At 41.1% G+C, this 12,452-nt stretch overlaps 1 protein-coding gene across 16 annotated transcripts in view; it reads right to left on the bottom strand.

Moving 5' to 3' along the window:
- Nucleotides 1-12,452, bottom strand: part of RIMS1 (regulating synaptic membrane exocytosis 1) — a 474,220-nt gene that overhangs the window by 395,883 nt on the left and 65,885 nt on the right. For 15 of the 16 annotated variants that reach the window (XM_060283406.1, XM_060283407.1, XM_060283403.1 and 12 more), the window contains exon 2: nucleotides 3,411-3,491. The exons of the other annotated variant lie outside the window; for it this stretch is intronic. In XM_060283406.1, coding sequence (XP_060139389.1) covers nucleotides 3,411-3,491 — 81 coding nt within the window. The remainder of the gene's footprint in view (nucleotides 1-3,410; nucleotides 3,492-12,452) is intronic. 16 annotated transcript variants of the gene reach the window in all.

Genomic DNA, 12,452 nt, shown 5'->3' with positions numbered 1-12,452 from the left:
ACTTTCAAATATCGTATTAAAAATAAAACCAAAGACAAGACCCAACATATAGCTTATGTCCTCCAAGTTAGAACAGTGTCCTCTTCTTCAGAGATGTCGGCGCTGCACCTTCTGAATCCTTTATTTCTCTCCCACTCACCATCCGTCACACACGCACTCTCACCCACACAAGCAGACAACATACAGATACGCACACGTGGACGCTCACAGGCTTCAGCAGTGAGTACATGTTGTAAATCATCCCCCACAAGCTGATGTTTCGAGGCCTCCAGGCAACTGTTTCCTCCTTCTGGAGACCGTATTCTAAAACTGCTTCCTATTCAACTACTCATCCTTCAAAATTCATATGAACCGTCGCAGGCTCTGAAAGTCCTTCTCTGACCCCGTCAACCACAAGGAGATTGAATCATTTTCTCTGTTTTAAACATACTTCTAATGTTGCAGATATCATGTAGTAATACCATTGAGTGGATTACGTAATGCTGCCCCCAACTTGGGAAGGAACTGCTTTATCTATGCATCTTATACCTGAGGAATAGCAGCCATCAAACTCAATTTATTGAACTCCACTAATGTTTTCAGTATATTTATTACTTTGATTAAGTGATGACAACTTAGGCAGCATGCTTAAAATATGGGACATTTTAATAACTGAAAAAAGAATCTTCCGAGAGTTTACACACACAGTTATCAAAATATAAAGTATATTGACATGTGCAGCCATCAACCTAGACTTGCAAAATAGAAGATACAAGTGACCCAAGTACAGTCACCCTACTCCCTATCCACCCACTAATAATCTATCTCTGTTTTCCTACTCACTATGCACAATCAACATCTCCTTCTCCAGACTTCTCATTTTCTCGTCACACCTATAGAAATAGAGTATTTCCACCCACTTATATGCTAAAACTGTTATGGCAAATGCCACCAATGACCCCTCTGTGGCCAAATTCAATGCACATTTTTTTTATCTCTTAAATTACTGATTTTCTGTGGCATTTGCTACTGTTGGGCATCCTTCCTGAGTCCTTCTACCACCGTGGTTTCTCCTGCTTCTTTGACCATTATTTCTCAGCTGAGCCAGGGGAGCTTCTTCTTTTACCTACTCCTTAAGCATTGGTTTTACCCAGGCGCTCTGTTATTTTTTCCAACTCTGTACCCTTTGTGGATGTTATCTAGTTCCCCAGCTAACTGAGTGCTTCAGGTTCATGTACCCAACTTTTTCTTCGACAGGTACCCTTAGGTAATGCACGGGTGCCCCAAATCATCGTATCACAATCTGAACTCCTCACTGCCCAGCTACCCATAGGCCTGATTTGCTTTTTTATCTCCCCATCTCAGCTGGCGGTCCTCAATCAACCAAACCATTGAAATGACAGCCCCCTAAGCGCTTTCCTTACAAAGCATATTCAATTGACAACTAAGCACCGCCTGTCTGCCTTCTTACTAAGCTCTTGAAATGTTTCCTTCCCACACCCTCTGCTACTCCTGTAGGTCAAGACCTTCTCTGGACTGTTGCAATAGTCTATTAATTGACTTGCTTGTCTCCAGCTGTGTCCACATCCTGTTCATATTCCATTATCCCTACTTCTGCCAAAGTAAGTAATATATATTTTATATAAACACACACACAGTTCAAATCTGACTAATTAAAATCCATCAGTGCATCATCATAATTTAAACAAAAATAGGGTGAGCGAAGGGATTGTCAGAAAAGAGGATCCAGCAAGATGACAGCTGCTTCTTCTCAGCCACTCTATTCAGAGGGGCCACCAGGAAAGTCCCACTAGGTGCATGGTAAGTTACAACAAGATTTCCACAACTAAAGTCTATGGAGATCAGAAACAAAGTAAGAAAAAACATTATCTAAAGTCTCATTGGCAAGGATGCCAATAGCTGTTTCACATCTAATAATTCCAGTTTTAAGTGGACATTGGAATAAGTGGGACCAATTAAAATGGAACCTCAATATGTGGAATAAAACACATCTTAAAATCAACTTTAATTCCTCAAAGAACTTTCCCCAAAGTTGCTTGAATCCTAATATAAGTAAAATGTTTTCTAATGCCTAGAACGTAAGATGGAAAGTGGGGATCATTATATTTTTTATGAATTATCAACCAAAGTTCCACCATCAGGAAAAAGGCTTTATAGCTAGAACATTTATAGAAAAAAATGGCAACATCATTAAGAGTACTTCCTCCAACTTAGAACTTTAAAAAATGTAATTATAAATCATTTTTACTGTGGCTAAATCTAAATTATTTGTATTCCTTGAAAAGTACTGACTAAATGTAGAAGACAATATTCGAGTATACTTATTGAGATAAAGTCTATAACCCATCTATGGAGCCTCTTGAAATTTATTTACCAAAATTTTTTATCCTAAAACATAAATAATTTTGAATCTGTGATTGTATGTAACATACAAAATATAAGCATTTAAACGTCGTATTTAATTTCAGTCTTTGCCAATGGGAATAAAACTGACATAGCAAAAGAATTACAAAAATTTACTTTTCTTCTCATAGCCTTTTGACAATCTTCTTACTTTATTTTGGTTTCATTTCAAAGAATTCTCAGACAGCTAAAAAAACCTATAGAAAATCACTCTCAAGACACATTTCTTCAATGGCTTTTGCAAAAAAACTTGGAAGGAGACATTTCCCCGGTAGTAACTACTTGGCTGTAATGGCTATTATAACAGCACTGCTGAGACATTTTCAGGAAATGTTTAATTTTTCTTACCAGGAGCATAATTCTTTTCAAAAGATTGAATATATCTTGCTACTCCGCAGAATTTTAAAGCTCTTCAAGTGTCATCTCATCAAAACCCACATTTTCAACATAGTTTACTTATTTGGTTTCTCCTCTAGTTCCCTTAGGTTGGTCATTTAACCCTTCACGTATCCACACTCGGGGTTACAATAACAAAAACGAAACCAATGGGCCATCCCTCTTTTAGATTGTCCCTTACCTTTAAATGACCCAGTGCGAGGTTGGCCATGAACTAGCTATGTACTTCCCTTATTCACAACAAGGAAAGTAGCCCTTTCTGTATCTTTTCTCCATATTCCTAGAGTCTTAGGCTCCGATCCACATACATTCTAAATCCAAAATGTATAGAATTTCTGACACCCTAGAGCCCTAAAAAATGTGTCTCTTTCCTCTAATTAGCTTTATGCTTCCCATATGACATTAGAAACAGCACTTAATAAAGATGCTTGATACACAGAGCTCCTGTTTCCAGATCATTTTATCTAATTCAATAGTAGCTTTTTACCCCCCAGAGACCCCAGAGGAGCCACAGTTCGTACACCCGCATGCAGTGTAAATGAATACATATGTAACCAGTGATGTGTGTAAGAGACGACATTTTCAGTCAATAAAACCAATGCCATACTCACGGTGAAGGCTGGTGGGGCTGGTGTTCAACATTTCTTGGGGGTTTGCAGGCAGCAGGCTTCACCATGTCCCTGACCACACACCTGGGGCGCATGATAGACAGCACAATGCACTATTAATTATAAAACGGGGAGAAACATCTGGAAATTAAACATGGTACTGAAAACAAGTCTAAGGGAAACTCTTTGCAAACCCCTTAATGTTAACCTGGAGTCCCTGGAAAGCCCTGGGGGTTGGAAACCTTCAACTCAGCCTTCCAAGAGCTCAGTTACACCCAGATGAAGTCCGTGCTGGCCTCGGTATTGGATTTCCCTTTTAGTACCAATAAAATGATCGTCAGCAGCCTTCCCCATAGGAGCAAGGCTACTAAAAGCTCTGGCCTCACTGTATGAAGACATCTGAAAGCTTAAACATAGGAACGGCTGTTGTGTTTAAAACGCGCAGGACGTTCTGTGGCTTTGGCTATTTTACTAAAAGACACGGACTCTTGTTTAACACCCTTTATCATACACAGGTCTTTTTCTTTATGAAAAAAGAGATCTGAGAGCCTTCAAGACACCCCCCAAGTTCAAAATCCCTTCAAGCTAAGAAAAGAGGAAGAGTCAGAAGGAAATGTGCATAAATAAAGTGTGTGTATGTATGCGTGTGTGTGTAAAATAAATAGAGAAGATACCTGCATAGTGTGCAAATAAACAGGAAAAGGTCTTTGCGTCTTATGTTCTCCATCAAAGAATAAATAAATGCAGAGGATGGATCACAGCTCCAAAGGGCAGCAAGAGGAGATGCCTTTAGCCTCATGTCAACAGGGCTTACAGAGTGCTGGAGAGATTCATTGGCATAAACAAGAATACATCCCCTTCTGAGGCTGTCCTTGGATGGCTCAGATGTTCCTTCACTTCAAAAGCTTTGAAACAACCCTTGCTTTGAATAGGGAAGCCCTGATCATAAAGCTGGGGCCCTACATCTCAGACTTTGCTACATGGAAAAGCCCCTTAGGACACAGCATTCTCAACCATGAACCTGGTTAACGTTCATGGCAGCTTTGACTGCCCTTGGAGGTTTGACTACCCTGCTGATGTTTAAGGCCAGACATGTTATTCCAGAAGTGGATCAGGGGTGAGGCAGTGGCAGATAAACTGCTTTCTCAGAGCTAAAAGCTGCACGGCAAAATTCTCCACTTCTGAAAGAAATGATACAGAGAAACATCGTGGACACAATGCATGGAAACGTGCATACACACACACACACACAGAGCTCATTCCAAACAAAATCAAGTGAGACTTAGAAATCAATGTGTAATGTGACGAGAAAAGAAAACAGGGCCATTTCAAAGCCTTCCCTCCTGGGCTCAAAGGAAAGAAACACAGTGTTTGTCTAGTGCAAGTGCTAAACTCTTAATGGACTGGTCACCAGTCAAAGGAGGAGAAGGTCACTCAGGCAGCAGGGTTCAGAGAACATTCAAGCAGGCAGTTGCCAGGAAGAAGTAATACCCCAGGGTTTCTGAGCTCTGAAATGTTAATATAACTTACACCAGTACAGCGCTCAGGAAGTTACATTTCATAGCACTGGGAAATCTTTAGCAATTCCCACTCAACTAAAAACAGCCCACGCGGTATGTTGAATCTACATGCACTGGTTTGCGAAAATATCGGAAATATCACCAACTTTGGAAAAAAATTTGAAGAATTGTATCTATGAGAAACCATATGCAACCTCTGTCTTAGTTCATTACTTTTTTTCTTCCCCTAAAGATTCAGGTATTTAGACAAAGCTTTGAGAAAAAAAGAAATCTGTCACTTAGAGTTTTCCTTCAATATGCTTTTAAGTAACTCTTTCTGAATAAATGTGGAATGTCAGCCAGCACGAAGGGTAGGTTTCTAAGCAAAACGCATTTGTGCGTGTGTGTGAAAGACCATGTCTATGTAAGGAAATTCTCATCTAATCTCAAGTACTCAGTGGTCTTGTTTTAAAACTATAATAGCTGGCATACTTCACCTGTCTGCACATGCTATAGAATCTTCTAAGTAGAAACTTGTATTTCTGAACTTTAAAGTTTCATTGGATAATGAGAATAAACACACCAATACTCAAAAGCAATATACTTAGAATTTAAATGTACTTAATTTAAAATATACTTACTTAAATTAATTAATATATTTTATTTTTAAAAAACAAGAAAAAAACATATTTTTCATACTGACCTATAATCCTAACCTCAGTTCCAGAGTGAGGTAGCTAGCTATTGAATCTGTTTTCATGGAGAAAGCTGTCTGATTGATTCAGATTGCTAGTTATTCAAGCAATTTGAGGGAGCTCTAAACTATGGCAATATGTATTCCTACAACTTCTAATTTGACTTCTTTTAGCTGAAATTGCTTCTAGAGAAAGAGAAGGAAAAAAACCCTACACTCAGAACAAGATACATAAAATAATACAATGCACTCCTCAGAATTTTGTCAGCCTGGGTGGATGAGCATTTCTTTAAAGTTGTAATTGGATTGTTGTGTCTGGCCTATTGCGGTTTGAGGGATAAACCATAATGGTGCTGCCAGTTGTAATATGTGGAAACTGTTCAGCTCCAGCAGTTTCCATTCTCTCCCAGGCATTAGACTTATTATAATAACACGGACCCCTCATACTTTAAGAAACACAAGAGTGTTATGTCAGCAGGTTGTGGTGATCAAGGGTCTTTCTTACGTATGATTTATTCCTTCAGCCAGACTCAAGGAGGCCACAGACAGGCCACAATGCCAACTTCCCAGAACGGTTATGGATGGAGAGACCAGGAGTCCAAGGTGGTGACCTCTTACTCTTGCAACGTCTTCGGTTATTCAGGGGGTTATCAGATGTGGACTCTTCACAGCCTCGGAAGCGCTTGTGAGCATCCCTCACCACTCAAGCATCACTGAGGATTTATGCAAATGAGGCATCCTGCAAGCATCTCAGGGAAGCTCCCCCTGACTCCGCCCTCCACGCGGCTGGGTTTTATGAATGACTGCAATCAAGGCTGAACGGCTGCCAACTGCCCACTCTTCCCTGCACGTACACACAGAGAAACCTGCCCGGCCGCAAGCCTGCAGACGAGGCCGTGGCAACACTTTCATCCCCCCAGACAGGAATGAAATGTGCTTGCGGAGACTTAAGAGTATGTGAATGAAAAATTCTCAATGCCTTCGAAAAACACAATTTACATAATTACTTTCTCTCTTTTGAGTTTCCATTTTGGTGCCTGCAGTCACCAGCCCCCTTCTGCCTCCCCCTCCCTGCAAAAACTAAAAAACAAACAAACAAAATCTCACTATTTTATGAAATTTTAACTCAACTGAACTTGATGACAGTGTCAGGAGTCTAGTGACTGGGCAGTGAGCTGTCACATAGATGATGCCACCTTTGCATTTCTGTTCACATCTTTTGGGTTTGAGAGTTTACTCGGGTTTCTCCTGTCATTGATGGAGACAATAAACAGTGCTGGGGGAAGTGTATGTGTGCTTGAGGGAATGAAACACTTTTCAAATACACAATCTTCTAATTTGCTGATCTCCGATCAAAAACACAGAAACAAGGAAAAACGGGCAAGAAGAGACCTCAGGGGCTCTGTAAGCAGCCATTTGCTTCTAAAACTCTCATTCAGCGCTCCAGACTCCTCTTCCATAAGACATTACCCAAAAGGACCCAAATATCTGCAAAATTCCTGTCTCCAGCCTGACCCTCTCTAACTCCTGACATCCAACCGTCTCCACAACACTTTTGCTTGGCCTTCCAGCAGGCCTCTCAGAATCAGCATTTCCAACTGGAATCCACCCTGCCCCACACACCTGACCCTCCACGGCCATCACCATCTTGGCTGACTGTAAATAGGTTTCTCTAGCTGTTCAGGCCAAAAGCTTTAGACTCAAAGCCTCGTTTCTCTCACACCTGTGTCCAATCCATCACAACGGTTCTCCTTTCCAAAAATGTGCAGAGTCTGTCCATTCCTCCTCTGTCCCCCATGGCCATCCTGGTGGGGCCAGTATGGTCTTTTCCTTGGATTCCCACAATAGACTTCTCCCTGGCTGCCTGAAAGAGACCCTTTGGAAAGATAAATCAGATCGTAACTCCTCTGCTCAAAATCTTGCAGCAGTGCCCCAGTTTACTTACAAACAATGCCAGAGTCCTTAGAGTATAATCTGGCCTCCTGTAACTCCCAGAGTTCTTCTCCTACTATCCCCTCCCCAGCACTCCCCGCCCCATTCACTGTACCCCAGCTGCAGTGGCCTTTTCTTGTTGGTCTTCCTCAGATGTACCAGGCTTGCTTTTGCTCAGGGCCTTTGCACCAGCCGTTGTTTCCATTGGGAATGCTCCTCCCTGATACGGGTAAGACTAACCCCCTCACCTCTCCGCAGTCTTGGCTCAAACATCAGTGTTTGGTGGTTCCTACTCTGATTACCTGCTTATGACTACAGTCTGCCCCCACCAGACTTGCAGTGCCCTTCACCTTGCTCTACCACTTACTACATGTGCCCCTCCCCGGGGCCTCCACCCAGGCTGAAATACAAGCTGCTCAGGAGGAAGGATCTCTGTTTGCTTCAGTGACAAAGGTCCAGAGCCCAGGACAGGGCAGGATGTAATAGTCACTCACTACATATGTGTTAAATGAATGAATAAGATAAAAAGCTGTTAGTACTCTAACATGCTAAAACACAGTGATTTGCAAGAGATTTAGGTAATGCTTTTTCGCAAGATTACAGCATATTTCTATAAAATATCTGCAAAATATAGATTAATCCATGATCAACACATTTTATGATTTGAATAATCCACTAAATTTGTTTTTATATGGTTTGACTGAGGGTCATTCTCTTTCCAAACAAGAAAAAAAGACTTATTTAGTGTAAAACACTCTTCAGTGTCACATTATTGCTTTGAACAAATGAGACACTATCTAACATTTAGTATACTGCTATCTTATCAAATAAAACTTTAAAATAATTAATTGTACATGAGGTAATTCCTTAATAGTAAAGAGAGAAAATTAATCCCCTTTTCTTTTGATTTTTCTAAACAGGGTAGGAAAATAAGAAAAACTGTTTACTGTCATCTATTATGTACTAAAATGTCCACAGATATTTAGATAATATCTTATTTAATCTTCACACTGCCCTGCAAAGGAGATGCGATTGTCCCATTTGACAGATGAATAAAAACTGCTAAGATCTAAGAGATTAAATTTATTTTTCCAGTGATAATTGGAAAATGTTGATATTTTAAGAAGCCAAGATTTGTATCCAGGTTTGTTTGGGACCAAAGCTAACGTCCTTTCCATCATTCCAAGGAGCGTTCTGACACTAATACTTAAAAGATAAATGGAAACTAATAAAAATCAATCATGAAGTTACAGAGTCCAGTATCCTCTGATATGTTTCAATGTCACTGATTTCATGACATAGGTACATTATTGAAGCTATTCAAATAACCTCACATAACTGAGTGTTCTTGAAACAGTATTCTAGTATTTATTGCAAGACCATATTCTCCAAATATATCAGGAGAACAATGGTGATAGCAGGGTGTCAGTTTGGCTAAATTGAAATGCAGAGTGGCCTTGAGACCAGTGGGAATGTGAAGTGCATGGCATGTCATCTGGTATAGAGAAAAACAGTTTATATAAGAAAAGGAATCAAGAAAGCGAAAGAGATTTAAAAGATCATTTGCGAGACACATATAATTCAATTGATAAAAATCTTTTCAAAAATGTTTTTCAAAGGAGGTCATCAAAAGTGATCTTCTCATCTCCACTTACAAATACTAAAAGAGGAAGAGCTGAAAAATGTTATTTTACAAAATGAATTTTAAAAATTGCATATTCATGTCAACTTAACAGTGAACCAATCAGTATGATGACTGTTACCACTAAGATGAAGACGAGACAGTGAAAATTCTCTACCAGAAGGGGAAAGTGGATGTTGGTATTTTGAAAAGCCAGATGTACTAATCACAGATCATCAGGGCCTGGTCCACCTCTGATGTATATTCAGGGAACCCTCAGAAGCTACGTAAGAGTGACTTTTATTTTAAAAAAGACACGGAGGACAGGCAAGGTAGGTTCCTAATTACAAGAAAAAGGAAACCATTTTTCACAGTGAGTGGTGAGGGCTATTAAACCTCCCTTAACCAGGCCAGGAAATTAGTCACCAAACCAGACACAAAAGTATAGGATTCTGAAATAAAGGTGATTACAAGATACAGATTCACTACAGAGAGTAATGGGTGATTTTAAAGTTTGGAAAAACAAATTTTTCAAAGACTGATAAGATGGTGACCTAAATGGGAAGGAAATCTAAAAAAGAGGGGATATATGTATATGAAGAGCTGATTCACTTTGTTATACAGCAGGAACTAACCCAACATTGTAAAGCAACTCTACTCCAATAAAAATTTTTTAAGTTTTGATAAGAAGGAAAATCATAGGCAAGAGGTCAAGTCCTTGGTCTTCTGGGTTATTCACACCTGCCTGTTTATCACCTCTTATGTCTCTGGAATGCTTATAGGCGTAGTTCTACAAGGTCCTAATATTGCCTCCAATATGGAAGCAGTATGGCCAATTAACCTCTTTTTACCCAAGCTATTATTCTCTGTTAACACAATCAGTTTCTTTCTCCAGACCTTTGGATTTATATCTGCTACCATCCCCTGCATGCCATCCTGTTGACAATTTCCTACTTACTAATCTGTGTGTATTCTCCAACAGTCACCTGCTGCTTGCAAAATACAACACAACTTTCGAAAAATCAAGATCACCAGAAAATACCTTCCACTAAACCTGCAAGAGAGAACGACTTCTGTGCATTCCACAGAGCGGGGGGGGGGGGGCGGGGGGGGACCCTCTATCTAGTGAGAAGCACGGGACTTCCAGAGGCAGGAAGCAGCCATAGCGTCAAGGCAGCAGGTCCTGAACCCTCCAAGGGTAAAGAGAGAGCAGCTCCAGTGGAAAGGCGGATGGTTGAGGGGAAAGAGGGTGATGTGGAAATAGAGAGTGAGGATAATTGCTCAAATGTCGACAAAAGGCGGGTTTTGAGAAAAGAGGCATGAGGAAGGGAAGACGGTTTTCTATGTCTATGGGCACAATTCTAGGTGAGGGAATTTGCTTTGGGAAAGACAGAAGCTAAAGGGATGGGGGGAGGGGCAGAGGACACGGGAGGGGCACGGGGGCGGGGAGTGGGTAGGTGTTTAGAGAGGAAACGAAGTTGCTGGGAGACTGAGAGGGATGGCAATCAAACAGGAAACAGGTAGGGGATTTGTTCCCAAATTGCCACCTTTCATTGGACCATAACTGTCGCGTCCATTTCCCCCCAGAAAAGATTCTTGCAGGTTAACGCGCCATGAGATTCATTTTGAGAAGCTTTTGGAGAGTGAAAATCGTCTCTCCACCTCTCCTCCTATTTTTAACTCTTCTCCTAGAGGCACAAACTTCTGCTCAGAACTCCCTCCTCACTCCTACCTATGCCAGGGGTGGGAAGAAGGCTTGAAGAAGCACCCATCTCCCAGCAGCAAGGCAACAGCATTTATGTTTTCACTAGTGAGAAGGGCTACCACATCTTACAAGCAGGAACGAGTTGGCCATTTCCTCCTTCACTTGCTGAGTGGAGCCCCCAGGGGCCTCTCTTCCCTTCTTCCTGACAGTCCAGCCGTCCTGCAGGAAGCAGCCTGGACAGAGCTGGGAGGAGCAGACTCTGCCGTGTTTCTAACTCCATCTGCTTCTTTCCCACTGACCCAGGTCTACTCAAGCTATGTAGGTAAACACATCTGAAGCCTGCTTAGAAGACTTGGTCCTTTAGTTTCAGAGTGAGTTAAAAAAGCAAAAGCAAAATCACCACCACCACCTCAACTGGGAGTGACAGTTCACAGCAGTAAGAGAGAACATCAGAAAACTCAATGATATCTGATTTTCTCTAGCAAGAGAGGAAGCATCATCTGAATCCAGAAATTCAGCCTGTTTTGCGCCTCTTGCCCCCATGATGGTACTTCTCTGTGGAACACCATGTCACAGGCTCTAGTTTGCACACAAAAAAAGCCCCACCCGTTTTTGTTTTCCACTAAAGAAGGCATATTGGTCTAAAAGTGAGTGACGATGATAGTATCATGAAAACGTCTTGGAACCAACATAAGGTTATCTTAAAGGGGAAATTGTTGACAGCTTTTAGTATTTCAGTTCCATTCATAAATAGGTCCTAATACCCCTCACAGCCAACCCCTGTGCCTTACAGCCCAGCTGGGGACCACTGCTCTAACTGCTGGCTCCATCCCAAGCCTGGCGGAGGGTGGTCCCTCCACCTAAACAAACAGCCTCTGGCTTGAATGCCTGAGGTGAGAGAGACTGTTGGATCAGCAATAACAACACCAAGTTAAATGAGAATAGTACCACTCAGAGAGTCAGGTAAGTGAAAAGTGTCTTCATTAAATCCAAAAGGCAATTCAGCAAAACAAGATGAATTTCAAGAAATGGAAACCTAGTCAGATATGAAAACTGCAATAACAGGACAGGAAAAGGACAGAAAGTAATATCAGCTAACATTTCTGAGTGCCTACAGTGGGTCAGGAGCTGAGCTAGGCGTCCCGCATGCCTTTGGCTATGTCATCTGGTCACAGGTCACGTATGGTACTTGCTGTCACCCAAGTTACACATTGGCTTGCACAATATCACCATTTCTTCTTAGAAGCACAACTCATCATTTCAAAAACCACATGCTATCTGTGAAGTGCTTTGTTTTGAGCAAAAATATTATTTCATTGTCATTCACGTTTTAGCACAAGGCACAGGACTGTAATTGAATAGTTCAAGTTCTTAGCACCTCACATCCTCTTGCTACATTTCAGGGTCCTAGAAGAAAAGAGAGTTGTCTGATCATGGTTATCTACAGTTAAATGTCCAGGGTAAAGGGTGCAATTTGGTAGTAAAGGGAGATGAATGGTATTTGTAAGGATTATTGCCAGAGCTTCTTTACAACTAACGATTTTTCTGCTTTTTATTTGTAACACAAAACCATAGCTCTTTAAATAATGATTTT

Source organism: Globicephala melas, chromosome 14 (assembly GCF_963455315.2).
Source record: "Globicephala melas chromosome 14, mGloMel1.2, whole genome shotgun sequence".
NCBI lineage: Eukaryota > Metazoa > Chordata > Mammalia > Artiodactyla > Delphinidae > Globicephala > Globicephala melas.
The sequence above is the reverse complement of the archived record's forward strand: the minus strand, read 5'-3'. Positions and strand labels throughout refer to the sequence as shown.